This window comes from Bipolaris victoriae, assembly GCF_000527765.1.
Source record: "Bipolaris victoriae FI3 unplaced genomic scaffold scaffold_33, whole genome shotgun sequence".
Classification (NCBI taxonomy): Eukaryota; Fungi; Ascomycota; class Dothideomycetes; order Pleosporales; family Pleosporaceae; genus Bipolaris; species Bipolaris victoriae.
In genome coordinates, this window is record NW_014575359.1 from 103,871 (window position 1) to 126,900 (window position 23,030).

At 51.4% G+C, this 23,030-nt stretch overlaps 9 protein-coding genes across 9 annotated transcripts; 6 read left to right on the plus strand and 3 right to left on the minus strand.

Moving 5' to 3' along the window:
* Nucleotides 1-142: 142 nt before the first annotated feature.
* COCVIDRAFT_96596 (hypothetical protein) lies at nt 143-550 on the minus strand (the record flags this gene model as incomplete). Its single annotated transcript, XM_014702142.1, has 1 exon — nt 143-550. One exon carries the CDS (start codon nt 548-550, stop codon nt 143-145), a length of 408 nt encoding a protein of 135 aa, XP_014557628.1.
* A 1,062-nt stretch (nt 551-1,612) lies between these two features.
* Nucleotides 1,613-2,648, plus strand: COCVIDRAFT_96666 (hypothetical protein; the record flags this gene model as incomplete). Its single annotated transcript, XM_014702143.1, has 3 exons — nt 1,613-1,634; nt 1,697-1,924; nt 1,981-2,648. 3 exons carry the CDS (start codon nt 1,613-1,615, stop codon nt 2,646-2,648), a joined length of 918 nt encoding a protein of 305 aa, XP_014557629.1.
* Nucleotides 2,649-3,347: 699 nt separating this feature from the next.
* COCVIDRAFT_96617 (hypothetical protein) lies at nt 3,348-4,581 on the plus strand (the record flags this gene model as incomplete). The annotated part of the gene is made up of 4 exons (XM_014702144.1): nt 3,348-3,376; nt 3,440-3,590; nt 3,675-4,148; nt 4,201-4,581. The coding sequence occupies 4 exons, from the start codon at nt 3,348-3,350 to the stop codon at nt 4,579-4,581; spliced, it is 1,035 nt and encodes a 344-aa protein (XP_014557630.1).
* Nucleotides 4,582-8,173: 3,592 nt separating this feature from the next.
* COCVIDRAFT_15147 (hypothetical protein) lies at nt 8,174-8,563 on the plus strand (the record flags this gene model as incomplete). The annotated part of the gene is made up of 2 exons (XM_014702087.1): nt 8,174-8,200; nt 8,252-8,563. 2 exons carry the CDS (start codon nt 8,174-8,176, stop codon nt 8,561-8,563), a joined length of 339 nt encoding a protein of 112 aa, XP_014557573.1.
* A 408-nt stretch (nt 8,564-8,971) lies between these two features.
* COCVIDRAFT_96737 (hypothetical protein) lies at nt 8,972-11,523 on the minus strand (the record flags this gene model as incomplete). Its single annotated transcript, XM_014702145.1, has 2 exons — nt 8,972-9,072; nt 9,126-11,523. The coding sequence occupies 2 exons, from the start codon at nt 11,521-11,523 to the stop codon at nt 8,972-8,974; spliced, it is 2,499 nt and encodes an 832-aa protein (XP_014557631.1).
* A 3,056-nt stretch (nt 11,524-14,579) lies between these two features.
* COCVIDRAFT_25771 (hypothetical protein) lies at nt 14,580-15,128 on the plus strand (the record flags this gene model as incomplete). Its single annotated transcript, XM_014702104.1, has 1 exon — nt 14,580-15,128. One exon carries the CDS (start codon nt 14,580-14,582, stop codon nt 15,126-15,128), a length of 549 nt encoding a protein of 182 aa, XP_014557590.1.
* A 400-nt stretch (nt 15,129-15,528) lies between these two features.
* On the plus strand, nt 15,529-17,056 carry COCVIDRAFT_25772 (hypothetical protein; the record flags this gene model as incomplete). The annotated part of the gene is made up of 2 exons (XM_014702105.1): nt 15,529-15,986; nt 16,069-17,056. The coding sequence occupies 2 exons, from the start codon at nt 15,529-15,531 to the stop codon at nt 17,054-17,056; spliced, it is 1,446 nt and encodes a 481-aa protein (XP_014557591.1).
* A 483-nt stretch (nt 17,057-17,539) lies between these two features.
* Nucleotides 17,540-20,756, minus strand: COCVIDRAFT_96750 (hypothetical protein; the record flags this gene model as incomplete). The annotated part of the gene is made up of 3 exons (XM_014702146.1): nt 17,540-20,330; nt 20,388-20,603; nt 20,662-20,756. 3 exons carry the CDS (start codon nt 20,754-20,756, stop codon nt 17,540-17,542), a joined length of 3,102 nt encoding a protein of 1,033 aa, XP_014557632.1.
* Nucleotides 20,757-21,117: 361 nt separating this feature from the next.
* On the plus strand, nt 21,118-22,871 carry COCVIDRAFT_96572 (hypothetical protein; the record flags this gene model as incomplete). Its single annotated transcript, XM_014702147.1, has 4 exons — nt 21,118-21,285; nt 21,372-21,527; nt 21,576-22,569; nt 22,648-22,871. The coding sequence occupies 4 exons, from the start codon at nt 21,118-21,120 to the stop codon at nt 22,869-22,871; spliced, it is 1,542 nt and encodes a 513-aa protein (XP_014557633.1).
* Nucleotides 22,872-23,030: the final 159 nt, after the last annotated feature.

Here is a 23,030-nt window from a genome sequence, read left to right on the forward strand (position 1 = left end):
TGATATGCTTGGAAATAGTTTAATTATAGTTTATAATCCTGGTTGCATGGGTAGTGTTTGTTGAGCCAACCTCTATGTACCATTACCAACACCTCGAGGCCACGCCTGGCGTACCCTCCATATTACCTGTATCGTATATCACCTAGATCAGGGTTTGCTGATGGCTTGCCATCTTCCATTCTCCCGCTAGACTCTGGCTGGAACCTTCGAGAACCCATGCACTCGAACAAATGGCTCTGAATGTCTCGTTGTCTCTTGTAGCTTCCACGCGATAATAAATGAGCGCGCTATCTTTGCCCAGCGGAATCACTTCGTCATGGCTGAGGATATATGACTTCCAAGGTCTGAAATCGGGGCCCTGAAGCATCTCGTGAACGGTTGGTGAGGACACGGAGCTTAGGATCATGTCGCCCGGAAATATCATGACGGGATTGCTCGACAAGAGTGGGATAATATCGGAGCCAGAGCTGCAGAGCGCTGCCCAAGCCTTGTGTTCGAGCGAACACACGGCGGCCGTCAGCGAAGGATTTGTGAGCATTGGGGTCGCCATTGCGGAGGTGGAGCACGCCGTAATTCGACTAACCCGGATGCGCGCCGATAAATGGAGTCGATTACTGGGCTTCAAGAAGGGCTGACGTGCAAGTTCGGCCGCGGTAACCGTAATCACACCGTAGATGGGAGCTGGATGCAGGACAGTAGAGTAAATACTTACCCCGCGATGCGGCTGTAACATACTGTGATCACATATCTTGCGTACGTCACAGCTGCGTATTCGTCACTTGGCGCATGTTTGACATGTTCCGAGCGATGTAAATGCTGTCTGAGAGTGAAGTTATACGCTTGATGGCGTGCTCTACCGTGGGCGATGAGCGGTTTCGCCGCGGGGGCTGCGCAGTAGATTCACTGTCGCAGCTGCCTTGGCACATTGAATATGGCGCGACGGCAGCTCCGACAAGCACCAGACCATCTTTTGATAATGCAGAGTCAACCAATTTAGGTTCCGGTTGCGGACTGTACAGTACTCTACTGGATGTACACGTATGGCGTTTGGTACCGGGTCGGTGAAGGCGGTGGTCGGCTTCAACACCGCAGAGGCGCGGTTGGCTTCTTTGGGAGCGTACATACGTCACATGTCCGGGGGGGCAGGGGAGGTCCAGGCTCCAGGCGATAACGGTGGGCCCAGCGGGGGGAGAGCTGGAGTCGACGATAGTCCAACGTCGCCACCACCACAACAACACCATGGAACTCGGGCGGCGACGAAAAGAGGCAACAAACAGGTGGCGTTCTAGTGCAGCAAGTGAATTGCCAGGCTGAATAATAGCACATGGACGGCGGCAAAGAATAGGCGATGGGCAGCGCTGCGGCGAGGCGGTGGAAACAGCCGGAATGTTCCCGTGCGCAGTCGCTGATTGGTGCACGGACTCTGGTCGCATCATTACTCGCCCTTTGACCCAGTCACTGCCTCAGCCTGCCTCCATATAAGCCACCTCTCCGCCAGCCCTGCCCTTTCTCTTTCCTTACTCTTACCCTCACCCTACAGCACCAAAAGAAAGGCTGTTTTCAATACACACACAACACACAACCCATCAAACACAGAAGACAACACGCAACCATGCAGATCTTCGTCAAGACCCGTAAGTAGTAGCCATCGCCACCTTGGCCTTTATCGCGCCTCAGCTGCTAACCAGCTTCGCAGTCACCGGCAAGACCATCACCCTCGAGGTTGAGTCCTCCGACACCATCGACAATGTCAAGGCCAAGATCCAGGACAAGGAGGGCATCCCACCAGACCAGCAGCGCTTGATCTTCGCCGGCAAGCAGCTTGAGGATGGCCGAACCCTTGCCGACTACAACATTCAGAAGGAATCAACTCTCCACCTTGTCCTCCGCCTCCGTGGTGGTATGCAAATCTTCGTCAAGACTCGTAAGTTGCCACTTGGTTATCGCTTACGTTGGAGCTGTCACTAACATTACTACCAGTCACCGGAAAGACCATCACACTCGAAGTCGAGTCATCCGACACCATCGACAATGTCAAGGCCAAGATCCAAGACAAGGAGGGCATTCCCCCGGATCAGCAGCGTCTGATTTTCGCCGGAAAGCAACTCGAGGATGGCCGCACCCTTGCCGACTACAACATTCAGAAGGAGTCTACCCTGCATCTCGTCCTCCGCCTGCGCGGTGGTATGCAGATCTTCGTCAAGACGTTGACCGGCAAGACCATCACGCTGGAGGTCGAGTCTTCGGATACTATCGACAACGTCAAGGCAAAGATTCAGGACAAGGAGGGTATTCCTCCGGACCAGCAACGTCTCATCTTTGCGGGCAAGCAGTTGGAAGATGGCCGTACTCTTGCCGACTACAACATCCAGAAGGAGTCGACACTTCACTTGGTGCTTCGTCTGCGTGGTGGTATGCAAATCTTCGTCAAGACACTGACCGGCAAGACGATTACTTTGGAGGTGGAATCAAGCGATACCATTGACAATGTAAAGGCGAAGATCCAGGACAAGGAGGGTATCCCTCCTGACCAGCAACGTCTCATCTTTGCTGGTAAGCAACTTGAGGACGGCAGGACGCTTGCCGACTACAACATCCAGAAGGAGTCCACGCTCCACTTGGTGCTCCGTCTACGCGGCGGTCAGTAAGCGTGACGACAGTTTACGATATCATTCTGGGTATGGCGTTTATGACATGATTCAGCCTACGGGCTGCGTTAAAGCGGGTCGGTTTTATTCATAGTTCATACGGCTACTAAAGCCTCATCAATGCATCTACACTTGCCTACGGGCTTCGAGGTCGCTCAAATACTGTTGTGCACATGCGCCGCGTGATTATTTGTCTTTACTAATCCACCTCTCAGACTGTGCGGCTTCTTGCACAAATTATGCGTGTGCATAATACATGCTTCACAATCTCTGGCTTGTTGACATTATGCCTGTGTCAAGTTGACAGTTGATGTTGGACAGCGACACCATGATGTTGTCTCTACTGCCATCGCGGTACTCCATTTACCGCGGCTTAATTCCGACAACCCCACTTCAGTTGACGCCACTGGCAATATCTCCGCTAAAATCCACCCCCACTTCAAGGGCGACATCATTGAACGGAGATTGGCAGAGGTGAGTCCGCTTCCTGGCCTTTTGTGGCTGGAATTCATTTAATTGACCCAAGGCCGGACGAGCTGAGCGGCTTTTACAGCAAACCCCGCGATTCTCTTCGATAACACTGCCATCTGATTTATAAACCCCCCATTGCCTCGCTGCAAAGGTCACAATCGCAGAAAAACTGTCATCAACGACTCCACTCACACGACTTTCCAAGAGACCCCATACACACACGCAACAATGGCAGAGAAGAAGATGGAATACGTCAAGTGAGTTCTTCATTGCCATGAGCAACAGGAGCTTCCAATGGCCAGTGTGCTCATGCGAAATAGCTTAGGAAAGTCTGGCCTCAAAGTCTCAAAGGTCATCTTGGGTGCCATGAGCTATGGCTCTTCCAAGTGGCAGCCATGGGTTCTGGATGAAGCCGAAAGCTTGCCACTGCTTGAGCATGCATACAAGTGCGGTATCAACACCTGGGATACGGTATGTTGCTCTCTAGACGACTTCCTACACATCATCGCAATGATAGCGCATACGTGAAAGCAGGGCTAACAGAACGCTGTCAAGGCCGATATCTACTCCCATGGTATCTCCGAAAAGATCATTGCAAAAGCGCTGAAGCAGTACAACATCCCGCGCAGCAAGGTCGTCATTCTATCGAAATGCTACTTCGGCGTCATCGAAGAAGACCCCAGCATCCCTATTGCACAAACATCCGCCAACGACGCCGAGCTGGTCAACCAAGTTGGCTTGAGTCGCAAGCACATCTTTGACGCTGTAGAGAAGAGCGTAGAAAGATTGGGCACCTACATTGATGTCCTACAAATCCATCGTTTGGATCGTGATACACCAAGGGAGGAAATCATGAAGGCCCTGAACGATGTTATTGAGAAGGGCTGGGTACGCTACATTGGCGCCAGCTCAATGGCTGCGTGGGAGTTCCAAACATTGCAAAATATTGCAGACAAGAACGGCTGGCACAAGTTCATCTCAATGCAGAACTACTACAACTTGCTTTACCGCGAGGAGGAGCGCGAAATGGTAAGCACTGGAGTATAGAGAGTTCTGTGGGCCGCTCTAACAAATCGTCCAGATTCCATACTGTCAAGACACTGGCGTCGGTCTCATCCCATGGTCGCCCATAGCCCGTGGTGCCCTCACGCGCCCTTGGAATGATCGATCTACAAAGCGTGCAGGAACCGATAAGTTCCAGGAATTACTCGTTTATTCGAGGGAAGACGCCATTGACAAGAAGATTATCGAGCGAGTCGAAGAGGTTGCAAAGAAGAACAACGTCAGCATGGCATGCATTGCAACATCATGGGCTATCAAAAAGGGCGTTTGCCCCATCATCGGGTTGGGCAGCAAACAAAGAATTGAAGAAGCGGTACAGAACATTCACTTCAAGCTTAGCGATGAAGACGCAAAATACCTGGAAGAGGTATATGTACCCAAGTTCAGGCAGGGGTTCTAAAAAACGATTAGATACGATACATCAATGTAGAAAAATATCATGGGTGTGCACTTGCTGAAGCCTGCCTCTAAAGAATGCGGGAATTGTGATGTTTTATCTGAACACCTTGTTTTCTTTTTGGCAACTCATTCGCAAGTCGTCTTGGAAAAGGATATCTGTCAGTTCTGAAAAGAGGGACTTAGCAACATGCCACTGTCTGTATATCGACTCTGGGGAAATAACACCATGTTTTTTTGCCAACCAGTGTCTACACAATGGTTATGCCTCCACCAAGTTGTCTTGTCGCATATTTTCCCAACAATGCTGACACCGTAACGAACGCCACTATCTCGCACTCACACCCACCCTCTTCACACCGCTTCAGATCCCCATACCCCAACCTCAACCTCAACAGCAAAACGACTTGCAGGTTACACAAGCCCCATGCTTATGAAGTAGTGCAAAATGCACCAACGAACATATCCTCGTTTTCCCAATCCGGTTGACGCAGTACTCTTGCTATTCATGCATACAATCTATGCCGAAAACAGATTGAAGTGTAAGATTGATGAAGGGGAAAAAGCAAACAGACAGAATGCCATGGAAGGAGGGAGCCGTTGAGAAGATGTACGCTGCAGTTACCCGACGGGTTACACAAATGCAGCTTGTGCTGTAAGTGCATACATGTATGTAAGAACGAATGTAGTTAGAGCCTCACTCATGCAATGTATACAGGGAGTACGTTTGTGTGTGTGTGTGTGTGTGTGTGTCTGCGCGTATGAAGAGTAGCATATTGCGGTGTATGTAGATTACCATGTACGTATGCATACTTACAAACACCATTACAACAGCAACCTTCACCACCACCACTTTCGTCATTATCGTCGCACCAAGCTAGTGTTCTGCACGTAATCGAACGATCTACAATCCAATGTTCACTCCACCGGAAAGCACTTTTGCTCCCTTTTCTTTTCCTCTCCCTCAGCTAATGCGAGAATGTTTGTAACGGGTCAAGACCTAAATGTAGCAGCTGGGTTCTAGAAGCAAGCACTAGAAAAGAAAACATTACTACCTGTCAGGGCAGCTAGAATTTTCTAGCTTAGGGTTGCATTTAGTTGCCGTATGCATACATTTGGTACGGTTCTTGTCTTTTCATGCATGCGTTTCTTTTTTCCCGCCGTTTCTTTTTGGCTGCGGAGAAGCAGTATCATGTGCGGGATAGCGCAGAGTGAGTAAAGCTCTACCCAAATTCTACCCATCTACGTACCTAACTACCGACCGAACCCAGCCCCACCCATTGATTCCAGTTCTCGAGCCAAAAGCTTGTTCGGGAGTCCGTTTGTCCACCACTTAGTTTACCACGTGAATGCGTGACTATCGCTAGTCAAATACTACCCTTTTCCCAAATATCGGTCGCTAGCTTGTACCATGAAATAGAAAGAAAACAACGCAGGGCAGCAGACCAGACCCAACAAATCGATCGATTGTCAGAATAAGGGTCTTTGGGAGTTACACACCCTCACATACACACACACGGTCGCACACACACATGCTGAGCGTAACATCTTGACAGTTTGACGTTTTCCGGTGAAGGCTGGGGGAAATGGGAAAGTAACCCCGCACTAAGGAACGCAAGCCCAGCACCCACCACATGAACAACGACAACGCATACACGCAACCCCCTGACCCGGCAAGTGCTTAGGGCTAGCTGGAAGCGCATCCAGCCACTACCATTATTCTTACCATCACCACCACTACCACCGTTATCAACCAAAGTATGTAGGTGTTTATTTCTCCTCCACCGCCGCAACCGCCAACCCCACCCCACATTGCCGGCCCGCATACACACATCTTCTCATGCACGCCTGGGTGTTTGGTCCCGAGGGTGCAATCATCTCACGCCTCCCTATCAAACCCCCTCTCCACTGCACGTCAGACAGCGGATGTGCTCGGGAGCTAGGGAAGAAGGGTTCTTCCCTGTACAAGCCCGCCATCGTGACACATATGAGCACACCACACACGCATGCCTAACATACGCATACACACGCTGTTTGCGGGCTACCCCGGGGCCGCCAAAAATGCATGATCGACACCAACAGCCGTCGTGGGATTCCCCCACTTCCGTCTTTTACATACTCACTACTACTACCTTTTTCGATCTTTACCCAATTCTGCCTTCCCGATCTTACTGCACATTCATACTACTTACCCCCCTTAGGTCCATATCCTTACATACCACGTGACTCACATCTCCCTCCTGCCCCCTTTTTTCCCCATAACCCCGTTACTTTGGGCAAAACCCAAAAATGTAATAATACTGTAGATGAGATAAACATTGTTATCATGTGAGCGTTTGCCAAACTCTGTCTCTCGTACGGCGACCGTTTTTTTGTCCTTAATAAAGTTTACAAATTACAATGAATCAAGCAAAACTCTCCCATTTACTCCCCAAAACTAACAATAAAGGGGGAAGTGTTGTGGGGGCAGGGAAGAAGCAAAAGGTAGAAAAACAACCAAAGTGGTAAATACCGGTCCGGTAACAGAGAACCAACCAGGTTTTCTTTTTTTTTGTGACTACACATGCAATGCCACGATTTGGGGGAAGTTTTTCTGACCCTTTTTCAAACCAACAAAAAAAAAACACAAGATTTCCGAAAATTCCCATTTTTTTCGCCACACATGCCATAAAACCCTAAAACTAACAACCTCGTATTCTCTCTCTATTTTTTTTTTCCAAATTCCGATGTTGAACCGACCGCGGACAACCAAAAAAATAAATCGACGATAGACCAAAAAAAAACAAATCACTCCGAGCGATCGACCGAAGGCAGAGAGACAAACAATGCGCGAGGGCTAATGGCAACAAATGCAAGTGCAAAAGGGCACAAGTTTAGTATACATTAGTGTATTTGAAAAAAAAAACGAGGGCTTCGCTAAGTCAAGCCCATCGTCTCTTCCTCCCCCACTAAAAAAAAGAAACTACCAGACCCAAAGAAGGTAAAAGTAAAAGGACGAAGAAGCTGAAACACCGCCTTTTTGCAACTTACGATGGCGGGCATAATGTCCGCATTTCCTTTTTTGGGAGGGAGGGGAGGGGGGGAGCTGACGTGGGGAATTTCTTTGCGTCGTGGGACTACTAGTTAGCGGGTGTGTGTGTGTTTTTGATTGGAGGAAGAAACGCATGGGTGGTTCGAGACGAGGCGGGATGATGGAGAGGGGACAGGGCAGGGCAGGGCAGAGACAAGGGCAGAAGCAGAGGCAAGGGTAGCTTTTATGCGGCAATTCTTAGTAACTTGCCCGCCAAACAGGCGGGACAGGAGATCGGGGGGGGGGGGGGGGCAGAAGTAGGAGGCTGGGGAGAAAAGACGACACTCTGGCTGTTAGAGTTGTACTACTTACTACCATGGTTGGGCTGGTTAGTCAGTTTCAATTGCACACGATTTGTTTCGGGCCAACAAGAACTTCACAGAAACTCTTTGTTTTGTCTATAATGATAATAATTTTAAAATGTAATAGATTTCCAGATTCCACTCCCATGCCAATAATCCCGGTGATAGATACATACTCGTTTTCAGATGAAAGAGGTGGCTTACTCACAGCACATGCGACTACCATGGATAGAGCTAGTATTGCTGGAGGAGTATGTCAAAGCCTTATATGACCAAAAGAGAGATAAAAAATAAAAAACAAGCCGCTCGCTCGCTATGCCAATAACACAATCGTCAAGAATGAAAAAGATATTTTTCTCTTGGAGGATTGGTGTGAACTGTCGCGATCGACAGCACACAAGTGTCGGAGATGCGATACCTATCCAAGGAACCCCGCCTCCAACTCCACTGCTCGCAAAGATAAAGGAAAGAACAATAAACCTTCAAACACGCAGGACTCTCAATTCCGGTTCTGCCTATTCGCTTACTTCAAAAGATCAAATAGTCGTGATCGTTGTCATGGCCATCGTGTTCGTGGACCATACGTCAGCCGTCTCCGTTCAGAAAGTCAATAAAGGTCGTATGGATCATTTGGAAAGATAAGTAAAAACAAAAAATATCAGTCCGGTGCCACCCGGTAAAGAGCGTGATGTAGTTGGGAAGTTGTGGGAGCCGGAGCTTGTTTAAATCATTGATCAAGCCGAGATCGCAGAGAAAACATGGCATCCAGAGGACACCGGGGAATCGCAATAAAATGCAGACACAGTCGTTCATCGTTTGAAGTTCAGGGATCGTCAGCCGTTAGATTGCAATCATTGGGCACGTGAGTCGTGGGTCGTTCTTTATATGTATGATGTGCCGTGAGAGCAGGCTGCAGTGCGTTGCCGGTGGATGAGTCGCGCGTAAAAGATAGGCGGTGAAGGGTATGTGCAGCCTACGGATTAGACGATAACGATATCGTGAAGACGCAAGTCGATTAAAATCTAGTTGGCTCGGATGACGAGCTTCGAGAGGAACTTATTTGAAAGCGAGTCGAAGTCCGTACGGTCGAACTTGCAGTCACTTCGTGAACGAAGGTATGGTTCTGATGGTCATGTTAGCATTCGCAAAGGCCAAGTGGAGGCTAATAGTATTTACCATATTTGGTGACATGCGCGCGGACCTCGGTCATGGCATCGCAAACCGCAGGGTTCGAGTTGAGCAGGTGGTGGTGTTTCCTAGAGTCCCACTCGGTGAAAGCAGGAAGCTTCTGGGAGATGGCCGAGAAGAGGCCAACAATGACACCAACTGGCGTGCCCTCCATCTCACCGCAGAACTTGTGAACAGCGCTGATGTCAGGGACACGGTAGTTGCAGTCGAACTGGATCAACTCCCACACAGCCAGGAGGATGGCAGCGAGCATGAAGATGGTAGGCCAGTTTTTCAACTTGTCACCACTGTAGACGGACTGGTAGAGCGAAGACAGCTCCTCGAGGACGTCCTTTTGCAGCTCGCGCCACATGTCGGCAAGAGCACACTTGACTTGGAAGTTGATCATGACAGGTGCAATGGTCTTTCCAGAGAACTTGGACTGCTGGTCTTCGACCTTGCCAGGAACATTCTCCTCCTCACCCAGACCCTCAACCATGGTGACATGGAGAGTCAGGTTGTAGGCAAGGACAAGCTTAAGTGCCTTGCGAATCACTGGCAGCTTCTCGCGGCAGTAGAAGCGGTAGGCAGTCTTCAAGAGCTCAGTGACGAAGTAGGTACCCTCAAAGTACTCATCAACAAACTGCTCGAAACCACCATCAATGTGGCGATCAAGGTAGTCGGAGAGCATGGCTCGAGGGATACCCTCCATACCGGCGGACAGCTTGGCAGTGTTGATCTCAAAGTGAAGACCGTTCAGCGTCTCGTGCCAGTCGACACCGAAGCATTTTTCGTCGCGGACGTAGACCTCACGAGCCATGATGGGGAGGTAGTGGCCATAGCCGTGGGTGACGTAGATCAAACGCTCTGTCGTCGAGAAACCCTTGATGTTGCCAATAGAAAAGCCAAGGCTGACATGACGCTCGTAGTCGGCCTTCCAGTCTTTCATAAAGTAGGCAATATCCTTGATGTCAATGCGCGTGCACGGGACCTGCCAGAGGCGTGCATGAGATGGCTGGCAACCAGCGCACGGATCACCCTTGTCACACGTCTTCTTGAGGAACTTGCATCGCAGGCACGCACGGAGCTTGCGGATCTCGTGAGCTTGCTGTCGCTGATCGGGCCTCAAAGGGCCACGTCTCCTGCCAACACGCTTCTCGCCAGTGTTGTCCTTCTTGTTGGTGTGAGCAGGTGTCTTCTTGACAATGGTCTTGGTGGGCTTTGATCCAGACGCAGTGGTGGGAGACTTCCTGCGGCGGGCTGGTGGGGAGCTGACTGCCGACGAGGTTGGCGAGGCAGTGTTTGACGACGATTGCTTAATGACAATTGGCTCTACGCGAGCCATGGGAGGGCTCACGGACTGTGTGGGGGAGATGTAGCTGGGGAAGTCGTGGTCACTGAGCGTGTATCCGTGACCGTGACCGTGACTGCAGTGATCTGAGTGGGAGTGGATGAGGTCTAGGGTGTTGTCGGTCTCTGATTGGGGCGAGTGCATGGGGAACTGAATCTCCTCGAAGCTGCTAAAGGAGTGAGCTGAGCGAGGTACATCAGAGTGATTTGAGGTAGATGAGTCGGAACCAGTGCGAATGTGGAGCGACTGAGCTGGGTTGAAGATGATGGCAGAGTTTTCAGAGTAGTCGTACGAGTTGCGGTGGTTGAAGCCAATATCGACCCAGCCGTTGTCACTGCTCGAGAGCGAACGGATCTCCATCCAGTTCTCGCCCGGTGAGCCAGTGGAGACGCTGTTTGCAGTGGCGGCGTTGGAGTTTGTGGCATAGTCGGGTGCACTCGAGATGTTTGTGAACTCGCTCTGGAAGTCTGCCATCTGGAAGGGAGCAGTGGTCAGAGTGGGAAGCTCCATGCTGGTGGTAGTCATGAAATTCATGGGAGCCATGGACATGGAGTTCATCATGACATGCGAATTGATGCCAAACTCGACGGGCGATGTTTGCAATGGCCCGCCGTACGAGGCAGTGAAGTCGGCACCCATGGTCATGGCGCCCTGTGCATACGTGTCCTGGGTGAAGCCGCCGTCGGTGTTGATGTTCATCCAGGTAGCCAGCATGGGGTTCATGGGTTGCATGGCGGCGGGGAAACCAAGGCCCATGTTCTGGTGGAGGGGAGTCATGCTCGTCGAGCTCGCGTGGGAGCTGTGGGAGCTTGAGGCGCTGGAATCGGTGATGCGTCGCTGATGGTGCTGATGTTGTTGCTGCGACTGCTGCTGCTGCTGCTGCTGGGGCTGCTGGCTAGCATCGTGGTGCTGTTGTTGATGCATACTGCCGGGTGAGATGGGCAGCGGCCAGGTTTGCGGGAAAGTGAACGTTTGTCGGTTGGGATCAAAAGATGGGTCGAAGGTGCCGTCTACGCCGTAGATGGCCCCGTCAAAGTCGATGTGTTGGTTCTCCATGTTTGCACGGAGAGAGGAAATGGGTTCGAGTCTTCTCAGCCTCCGTGAGCTGGTAGTAAGCGGTGAAGGACGGCGGGCGATGGGCCGACCAGAGTGTAGGCGGGTGGTGCCAAGGCCTCACACCGCTTTTTGTATGCACTCCCAGCCCCACACCCCAATGGCTCGACTAGATCTGCACCTGGCTGGGATAGCGCCAGAAGCGCTGCAGCGGTCCGCTCGATTCGCAATCGAGGGCAAAGGAAAACCCTGATGAGCGACGGCGTGGGCGAGGGTTCCCAGACTGGCACACCCGTGAGACGAGCACCTGTCCAGCCAGAGCCGCCGCCAGCTGTGGAGAGAGACGACGGCGCCTGGTAGTGGGAGAGCACATGGCCCAGCGGCGAGAGAACGACTGTGCTGTGTGCTCGCCCAGCGACACGCTCCACTTGCGCGCCTCGTCGTTACATGCCAGACACTACCACCAGCTCCGCCTCTCGGCCGCTGGCCGCTGGCTGCTGCCGGCCTGCTTCACCCACGCAAGCTGACGCCTCGCCCTGCCTCCAAGCCGTCGCCTGTCAAGAGACAACCCCGCCTGCGATAATGCCCCGATAAGCGTTAGACTCGGGGTCCTGTACCATGGGATCAGCATGCCGAGAGCGTTGGGGATGCCGCAAAAAGCAACCCTCAGAGGCCCTTCCTCTACCTGAATTGAACATACTCGACCTGCTGTCGCTCCATCGCCAGCTACCCGTGCGCCCCTCATCCGACTGCCTCTCTGCACGACCAGTCCGGCATGCAGCCAAGCGACTCGGTCTGCGCTACGCTCGGTCATGGGCGCATCTAAGCATCTCGACCGACACGAAGGGCTGTGGAGCCACTCGACACTACACTCGACCAGGTTCACCATTTGCCTCCCGGGCTCAACCTGGCCCCAGAACATACAACGGCACGCTGCCCTCGATGTAGACACTCACCGACACCACTTGTTGAACGCCTCACAGGGCGTGTCATCGTCATCGCCTCAATTGCTCTGCTGCGAGGCGAGCTATGTATGGCTGCCATGCCATGCTAACCTCCGCGCGCTGAGCCCACTTCCCGGCCGGCGGCCCTCGTGCTTGCAGCCGCTCGTTACTGCTCTAGTATCTTCTGCATGCTGTCAAGTCTCCTCTGCGTAACATCGCTTCCAGGCCTGTTATTTTGGCCCTAATGTCTTGCAGCCAACCTATCGATTATTGCCGCCGTTTCAGCAATTGTGTCATCCGTCATGCTCCGCCGGCATATCGCCGCTAATCCAGCGATAGCCAGAACAAATAGCGATCCTCGTCTGCACTTGTGCGTGTACTACCGTGGTATCACCCTTGCTGTACCATGCCGGCAAATCTCCGTCCAAACTCTCCTCACTGTGTCCGTCATACACTTAGTTTCGCGACTGTCTGACGGTAAGGCTTATTGTCGACACTTTGCTATTCTGTCGCAATCGTTTCAAGGCCTTTAGAACAGAACTCAAGATCGGGTTTTGTGTATGGGGCATAGCTGGATAACACATCTTGCAGCGCTGATCCAGCATAGTTGGTGGCGTCGTGTGGGGCGTGCTGACATTCCTCGTTATCCCACGTAGCAGTGAATATAGAGTAGTATGTATATACATACATATCTAGGTACTTTAGAACAGACGAGAACAGTTGCCAGTCCAGATTTGTATAACGCAAGCTAGCTGCGTTGAAATTGGGTGGGTTTGACCCTTGTTTGGCTCGGTTCGGAGGACCGACTATGGCGACTTGGTGGAGATGGCGTTGCACTGCACTGCGCTGCACTGCATGTAAGATAGATCCTGCCAACGGTCCTGGGCACATTCAGCTTCGGTGAATCTAAACGAGTAAGCGCTGCATCTAATTGCTTCTTGCATGACTTGTCACGATTGTAAGATCACAAGCTGTGATGGTTGGCGGCTGTGAGACCTTGTGGGCAACTCATGTTCTTGTGGCGTTGGGAAAGAAGAACGAAGACATCGGTTGATAGGCTCAGACGCAAGGGGTTGCACGAGAAGGGTGTGATTGAGATTGTGTGGAGAGCAAATGGGTAGCGATCAGGGATGACAAATCTGACTCGCCCCGTTGGTGACTGGAAGGTGGTGATGGTGAACTGGAGGGTCCTTTCTTCCTTCCCGCTCAACCACGCCGATACGAGACCCACCGTGTTCACTCCATAATCACAGACTGTAAGCAGTCAATCAACAAACGAAACCACCTTCATTACTGTAGTTCAGCAAAGTGCTGACCCTGACCGACTTGTATATCATATTGAGTTTGTTTGTGTTACGATAACTTCCACCAGATGGCAGCAAGATAGCCCGACAGCAGATAGAGGCGTGAGTGGCAATTCTTCCCAATTTGACCAAAGAAGTATCTTCTGTTCTACACCAATTTCGTTACGCACCTTACATGGAATCCCAACTCCAGTTTCTCGGTACAGACGTGCTATTGCGCCACTTAGCATGCTTTGGGTATTACGTACCTTTGGGCAGTGCGCCCCGCACATTTCGTCGTTGCGGGGTAATAGCGAACCAATGTTCCCAGCAGCAATGAAAGCGAAGCAAGGCTGACTGCTGCTGAAAAGTCTATGTGACGTGCATCCAATTGGAGGAGCTGAATCCGTACCGAGTCCGGGAAGCACTGCGTGTAGCTGGCTTTACCGAGAACACAGCAGGTGATGAGCTCGCATATGTACGTTTTGATAAGACAACAAAGATAAAAACCTATAAAAGCCGAGTCTGAAGGGCAGAGCGGAGGGACGATCATCGTCAGCCATCGCAAATCTATCTTCCGTAGATTTCGGAGTATCGGGGGGAAAGTTACACAAAGCACAGTCGGCCTTCGGCTCCACGCGCATCCCCCATGTCCCGAGTAATTCGGACAAAGTGTGAAGCATTTAAACAAGAATTAAAAACATATCAATGAGTAATCAAGAGACGCTCGTACTACACGAACTCAGACAACCAATCTGAGTTTGCTTTGCCTTGCCTTGTATCAGAGAAGTAACAGTCACTTCATCACCTTAATTTCCACGAAAAGCACAACATGGCACACGTCGGCGCACTGCCCAAGATCCACCGTTACATTACCAGCCACAACGATGAAGGCAAAGCTATCTTTAGCAATGCCTTCGACGATGAGAGCAAGATGAAGCCCAACTCCGACGGTATCGCATTCGCCCTCAGTTACACGACCAAAGGGTTCCCTGTCGACATGAACAAGGACAAAGACCTTGGTGTATATGGCGACTACCTCAATGACGCACCAGGACTTGTAGTTTCTGGTGGGACAGTCTTACGACACGTTGATATTCCTCCCGCCACAGAATGCACAATGCACCGGACCGTGAGCTTGGACTACGGTTGCGTACTCGAGGGGGAGATCGAATGTCTACTCGACAGCGGCGAGAAGCGCTTCATGAAGCGGGGAGATGTCGCGATTCAGCGCGGGACCATGCATCAATGGATCAACCATAGCCCGACTGAGTGGTGTAGGATGCTTTTTGTGTTGCAGGAGTGTCAGCCGTTGAAGCTTGGGGGAGAGACGGTCGGAGAGGAGTTGGCTGGTATGGCGGGTGTGCGGCCTTCTGATTAAGATTAGCAGCTTTGTAGTACGCGTGAGGTTGAAATTAGGATATGGGGCTTGGATAAGGAATCGCGGATATATTGCTATCGATATCGATATGGGCTGGGCTTCGAGTCTGGAGTGCCAAGCTAGCTAGTACTATCCAATCTGATTACTCCCCACGTGCTCCACCTATTCTTCTCGACATGCGACATTCAAGAAGGGCAATCCTTGACCACAGTCGAACCATGGGGTTTGCACACCAACACAGATTGTGAAATCTTCCGTCCAACTGGTGGGGTGGCTACATCCGCTCTCGAACAATACTAAGCGTTCCTGGCTAGCAAAGCCATTGTTCCTGCCAGCCACTCACGGAAACCCCAACAACAGACCTGCCAGATCCATAGATCTATAAGCGCATGTGAAAAAGATGGCGCTTCCCCTGCGTTTCTCTGCACAAGAGCCCTCATCTCGCTTGGAGGAAATCGTTCCCGAATCTAAGCGGATTGAAGAACTCTCAGACGAAGAGCTCGACAGCGAGTACGAAGACATGGGCACCGCCACTGCAGAAGAGCAGGCCAACATTGCATACCTGGAAAGTATCAGGATACCGATCAAAGATTCTCTTGTAACCGAATCAACCAAAGTAGAGGATGAGACGTCAGCAGTTATCCTACCATACCTCGAGGGCAACCCGAATGACTTTTCTCTTAATGCCTTTGGTATACCGAAACTCCAACGGGACAAGCACGAGGCCATGTTAAAGAGGATCATTGGCGACTACCCGGCACAAGCGGCTGCCATGGATGCTGCCCGGCCGTGGATTGTGTACTGGGCCACTCAGAGCATGACAGCACTAGGACTTGACATTTCCGATTACCAGAAAAGGTGGGTTGGCCGTCTTGATTCTATGTCTATGCATTGGACATGACAACCGATATATTGAATCCTAGTCTCTGACTACATACAGGGTAGCGCACACCTTCTCACTAGCCCAACATCCCGATGGAGGGTTTGGAGGCGGCTATGGCCAATATGCACACCTTGCATGCACATATGCGGCGACTCTCTCCATCGCCATGGTCGGAGGAGAAGAAGCCTATGAGACCATCAACCGCAAATCGCTGTGGCACTTTCTCGGGCGCATGAAGCAAGCAGACGGAGGCTTCACCATGTGTCAAGGCGGTGAGGAAGACATTCGGGGCGCCTTCTGCGCCATGGTCATCCTATCCCTCACCAATCTCCCGCTCGAGCTCCCACCTGACGCCCCGGCACGGCAACACGGCCTGACCAATTTCACCGACAGTCTGGGCGAATGGGTTTCCCAATGCCAATCCTGGGACGGAGGTATTTCAGCCGCCCCCGGCAACGAGGCCCACGGCGCCTACGCCTTCTGCGGCCTAGGCTGTCTGTCCATCCTCGGCCCACCAAAGGATACTCTACACAAGTATCTCGACGTCGATTTATTGACACGTTGGCTCTCGTCGCGCCAGTGCTCGCCTGAGTGCGGGTACAACGGCCGCACAAACAAGCTTGTCGATGGTTGCTACTCCCACTGGGTCGGCGGCTGCTGGTCCATTGTCGAAGCCGCAACCGCCACCGGTCTGTGGAACCGCGCTGCTCTGGGCCGCTACATCCTGGCTGCTTGCCAGGAGAAGAAAGGTGGCCTCAAAGACAAGCCTGGGAAGCATTCTGATGCCTATCACACGTGTTACAACCTTGCTGGGCTCAGTGCCGCACAGTACGTGTACGTGTACGACGAGAACGTGAATAAGAATCTGGGTACAGGGAATTACGGTGCCCCGTATCATTGGAAGTCGCAAGGACGATATGCTGGGGATCAAAAGGTTGTATGGGACGAGGGCGATGTGGTGAAGCCTGTTCATCCCATCTTTGTTATTCCTTTCATGTCCGTGTATGAGATGAGGAAACATTTCGAGGAGAAGGAGACCTTTTGATTAGCATGGGGATGCGCTCTTGTGTTCTGAAATGAGAAACTTGAGTCTTTTGTACCTCGTTATTCGGTTGCATAGTCATAGCATATAGTCAAGGTATCGAGTCTGCCTCTTCTTCAATCCGAACAAAACAACTCCAGAGACCATTGTGACGCAAATGTTCTCGAAAAGGGCTGCTCACATCACCCACATGATATGAAGCTGTATGTAACGAAGCATAAGACTCGGAGGACCAAAAAATGAGAACATCCAACTAGCACTTCTTTCCATTGCTCAAGTCACTTGCATAGAAAATACCTAGAGAAGAAAAAAAGCCCCTCCCCTCGAGGCATACAAAAGTCCTGCTCTAGACAAAAGCAGAAACTCCAAACAGACACCCATTTGAAAACGCTTTGCTCAACACAGTAACACATCACTCCTCTGCCCATCAAAACGCCAAAAGATTAGCTACTTTCTTTTTTATAAGGGATGGTAGATAAAACAAGATCAGCCTCCACCCTCAGCAATAGCCTTCAGCAGCCCACCAATATAATTCCTCAGCGTAAGATTATGACTAGCCGTGAAGGCAATCTGGTCTCTTAACGGAGTAAACATGCGCGGGACCCATCCTGCATTCTTCGCTTCTTGCTCTTCCCTCTCTTCGTTCTCGCGTCTTTGCTCGGACGCTGCATCGTTGAGACGCGGCTTCTTACCGCTTGTCGTAGCTCGTCTCGCAGCTTCAGGACTGCCTTCGCTAGCACTGAATGCGCGCTTGTGGGTTGGAGAAGAGGGTAATGTGATTTCGGTGACGGAGGTTGGCGGCGGGATCTTGTTGAGCTGACGGGCGAGATTGCGGAGGACGAGCACGGAGGACAGAGGAAGGCCGGCCGCATCGTTAGCTTCATCGGTGGCGGTGTTATAATACCGGAAGTTTGGAGCTGAGTGTGGGCCTGACGAATCCTCCCTGCCCATGCCGTTTCTGCTGACGGAGCTGGTTGAAGTCTGGGGTCGACCGCTCATGCCTAAGCCGCTCAATCCTACGGGTTGTCCGAATTGCGGCTGGAGACTTTCGTGTCGCATCTGTGAGGAAGAAGTCATGGGCCGAGATTCTGATGGTGTCCGGTTGTGCTTTGCATGAATAGCATGCTTGATGCTTGTGTCTGGCAGATGTGTCTTCAGATGCTGTCCAGCTTCAAACGCAGATTCTGTACCATCGGGAGAGAAGCGCGTACAACCACCCCAGTGACAGAAGTATTTCGAAGGTGGACTTGCCGAAACCGCGTCTCCGTTTTTCATGTCGATATCCGGCTTGGGCTCAAGCAGCCACTGACCTGTCTCCTGATCACGAGGGACTTGGAGATGCACACTCACGACGTGTTCCCACATAGATCTCGCACCAGATGCAAACTCACCGCATTCGACATTGGCCGTGGAGTGTTTGCCATCCGTGTGACCATTCAACAAGCTCGGTGGGTGCCAGCAGCAGCGCATATATGGCCGCTTGGTGCTCGGATCAACTGGTACGGAACGCGGTCGTATACCTCTTATGGTATACTTTGGTTGCCCACCGACAGTCAAAACTTGAGCAGATGCACCACCAAACGTAGTTGACACGTTTGTGATGAAATCTTTTGCAGGCATGAGGGCCTTAAAAGAGGCCGGGTTATGTGCCATATGCTCTGAGAAGGCTGCGTTGTATGCTGACCAAAGTTGAATCTGTGTGATTTCGCCCGTAGGATCCTCTTCGAAACACGTCTTGAGCCATTGCGAACTTCTCTCTGGTTCATCAAGAGTGACTAGATGATCGATGATAGCGGACGACAGCTTTGGTGCATTTTCTGGTGGCGCTGATGATTTCGTAGTCTTTGGGGTGGTTCTACGCTCCTCATAAGCAATTGCACCATACTGCAACAGTCGCACCAATTGCTTGATGACACCCTCAATATCGACTTCGTGTACAAGTGTCTCAACATTATCTGGGAAACCAGTGAACAAGTAGAGGAAGTCTAGGCAGGCTATGCGGAGATCTTCGTCTTCTACTAGTAGCCAGTCACATATTGATTTGAGAGTCTTCGTCGGTACTTTCGAGAGCTTGTTTGTAACATCAAGGTTCATAGATATTCGTGCAAGTGCTCTCAAAGAGGTAATGATCCGACCACGGTCATCCGTGTCGATTTGCGCTAGCAGAGAACGGTAGAGCGGACTTTGAGAGTCTAGCATCCAATACTTCGTCAACTGCTCGGTAATCTCAAGGGCGTAATGCTGCAGCTCTACTACAGACGGATGGGTGGGTAGATTGAGGGCAATGACGATCATATCCTGAATGGACGGTACGAGGGCGGCAAACAATGCATTTTCCTTCAGCATAACCATATTCCGGATAATCAGTGCTGCCTCATTGATCATGTTGAGCGACTTGGCTGTCTGTTCAGGTAGGAGACTGTCATGGATGTCGAGCGTGCGGAGAGAAGAGATGCGCTCAAGCAGGTCGGGTGTGCCAGACAACCCATTCAGGGTCTGTGGGTTACTGAATTCCTCTTCGAGGTAAGAAATGTCCCAGCTCACATCGTAGAAGAGCGCGCCCACATCGATGACTTTGGCTATGAGTGCTTCTGCAAGTCCCGGAAATTGATCGAAGCGGTACTTGTCGCCTCGCTCGTGGGATATTTTGACCAAATGGTGAAGAGCATATGCCTCCTCCTCGGGCTCCTTTGACCGCAGCGCATTGAGAGCGCGAATGTAAATGCTGGGCCCAGGAAAGCCGGTACCGGGTAGCATCATGCCTTTCAGTGGGACTGGCCTGTTTTTCTTGTTGAGGATGTACTTCTTGCGCGATTGCACGTATGTATCGAGGGAGTTCGAGGGAGTTACGACGGGTTTCATGGTGGCTGGCACAGCTGTTCGTGGCTCATAGTTGGCAATTGTCATGGCGGCTCCACTTGTTCCATATCCGTTGGCTTGCGATGAGTTCAGGTGGCCCGTGGATTGGCGGGTCTGGCGAGTCGAGGCTTCAGGCTGGAACAGCACCCGCTGGGGCGGCGCATGGCGGAGGGAGCGCGTCGACCGCCCAAGGTTGGCGGAATCGTCGACTTCCATCTTGTCTTCTTTGGGTGTCTTCTCCATGTCGTCTTCTTCGTCTGATTCCTCCTCTCCCCTTAGTCGCTCGGCTTCCCGACTACTAGGCGGGTGGAAGTTCTCTACGGTACGATTCAGCAAGTCCCCACCCTTGGCGGATACGTTCTCGAGGATTTCAGGTGGCGGGGGTTCGCGCTTGTGGACTGTGGATATTTCGTATGCACTATTTCGTGTGTCAGCCGGGGTGAACCGCAGGGTGAGGCGCGAGGCCTGGACATACGCAAGGTTCTTGTAGTAGACAGTCTTGACCAGAAAGGCTTGAGTTGTTATGCTGGGGCTCTTAGGGAGAAATTCCGAGGCGATTCTCCGCCACGCAAGCTTGTTGTTCTTGGTATCAGAAACCTTGTCGTATCCTCCCTCTTCATTCACGCGTTTGTAAAGGCGCAAAAGGTCAATGTGTCGATTACCGATCTTTGGCTCGCGATCCAGCACAGTCCTACACGTCTAGTCAATATGGGTGCGCTGGGTGCAAGACAACAGGCAAGATGACGCACCCGCGCTTTTCGTGGTATTCGGCCAAGGTATCTAGAAACTCTTCCCGTTCTTGAGTGGGCTCGACGGAGGTTTCCTCTGTTTTGTTTGGGGCCATGTTGCGGCTGTCGCATTCACTGGAAACTACGGACGCACGGATCGGGATACATGCGTGGCTTGAGCGGTGCGACATGCGCAATGGTGGATCTGCTGGTGAATGCGCGGCGCGCGTTCGGTCGCGATGATGGATGAGCGAACACCAGAACTCCAGAATCCACCGCGTTCATCTAGCGCCAAGGTCATGTGACCATCTCCCAGTCGCGACTTCCTTGATCCGTCTCACGTCTTCTCACAGCCACATGCCCATGACTTGGGATAGCATTATGCTAGAACCGAGCTTTGACAACCAAGTCATTCATCTCTTGAAGGCATACTTCATCTCCAACTAACCAACAGCCACGTACCACTCACTAACTGTCATGCTCTCACTTCCGCTTACGAGCCTGTCCACGGCTCAAGACGCGGATGCCAAGCAGCAGAAGTTCAACTGGCAGAAAGAAACATATGACCTCACTTTCGTAATTGACAGCTATGGTGGACGCGATAATGCTCAGCTCATAAAAGTGGTTCAGGGCACGCAGGTTCGGGTACGAGACAAGCATGCCTGATACCTCTTCAACACGGAGCTACTGACTACATGTGTTCAACAAACTTGCTAATTTCTTAAACACAGCACCTTATAGAGATAGAGCGACTCGTAAAGGAAGGAGAAAAATTGATTCGTCAAATGCAAGATCAAGGAGTGCAGATGCAGGCGGAACAGCTGCCAACCTCCGCCATTGTTCGCAGCCCATTGCTTGCTATCCGATGGCGATTGCCCAATCAAAAAGTACGCAAATAGCTATTTCAGTTCCTGCAGCTCTGACACAGAGTACAGGTTCGTCGTATTCAAATCAGGTTCAAGTCCGAAAAAGACTTCGACACGGCATTCAATCGCCTTCGTCAAATCGACCTTCACATGACTGGGCACAACACTCCATCATCCATAACAGCTCCATCTCCGAGACCAGCACAAGCACTTTTATCACTCTTCAGACCTAACATTGAATCTGCCGCTTCTTCTGAGCGACCCATGAGCAGTGCCAACACAGAAGGCGGACTGACCTGCCCCCCATCGCGATTAGCAGAAATCTCCAATCGACCTCGCACTGCCGTCAATGCATCTACGACTTTCGAACCTCACTTACAAGCAGCTACTAACACTCGTCTTTCATTCGCTACCCCAACCTCTGACCGAGGAGACACTCTTACTACAGCTTCTTTCTCCAGTCCTCTGAATCCGCCAGTGCTTTTCCCTCGGCCTCAATCGGCCACCGCTGATATCCTGAGTCGTAGTTGGAAAGATGTCTCTTCCTCCTCAGATCACTCTCGCTCTACTGTAGAAGAACCTCCACAAGCATCTACTGAGCGCCCAGAGACTGCAATGCTTTTCAACCGCCCAGGTACTGCTGAACTGCTACCGCCACGACGAGAACTCCCTTTTCAACGCCTATCAGAGCCAAAATCATCGGGAAGCGATAGTGGGCGAGCTTCTGATAGTAGGCCATCCACCGGGTTGATGGGTCCCCCTGCTCTACCACGCTCAGCTGCCCAACGACCCGGATCCAGTCGCAGCGCAAACAGTAAGGATGTTGAGCTCCCTCCTCTGCCACAACCTACTGTAATTGACAAGGTTGGCCGTGGCAAGCAGCCAATGCGACAACCCCCTCATACACCGAATCAGGACCAGAACTTATTTCAACGTGCACAGACATCCCCAAATAACCATTCTGGGCATGCATCGTCACCCACAGCATTCTCGTCTCCGTTGTCTTCTCCACTATCATTCGCAAATTCGAGTTCCCCTAATTCGGTATTGCTACAGAATCACAGTACGTCAGGTGTTGAGGTGAGGAACACACAAGAACCAGTGTCGGGACCTTTTCGTCGTCCACCCACTACACCTACAGTATCAGAAGCTAGTCACCATATCTCGAACGTGCTCGTTGCCAGTGGTACTACACCCGGAGCTAATGATATCGAACGTCTAGCAGCATATACGATGCAACCTGATGAAGCACGCAGAGCAGCACTCAACGAGTTTATCTTTCGCCATCTCGAGAGCGATGAGTTTCTCACTTTGGTGGAGGACATGGAAACAGCTTGGGCTCGGGTTGCTCTCGGTATGCGGTGAAGCGGTTTTTGTTGACAGGTGTGCGACAATGATGATGATATATGATGATAACGTATCGTGAATAATGTGGAGGGGTCAAACAACGTTTTGTTCTTTCGAGCGATGAGCCCACATGAAGCCAGAATATACATATACAAGTAATACCACTTTTACAGCAAA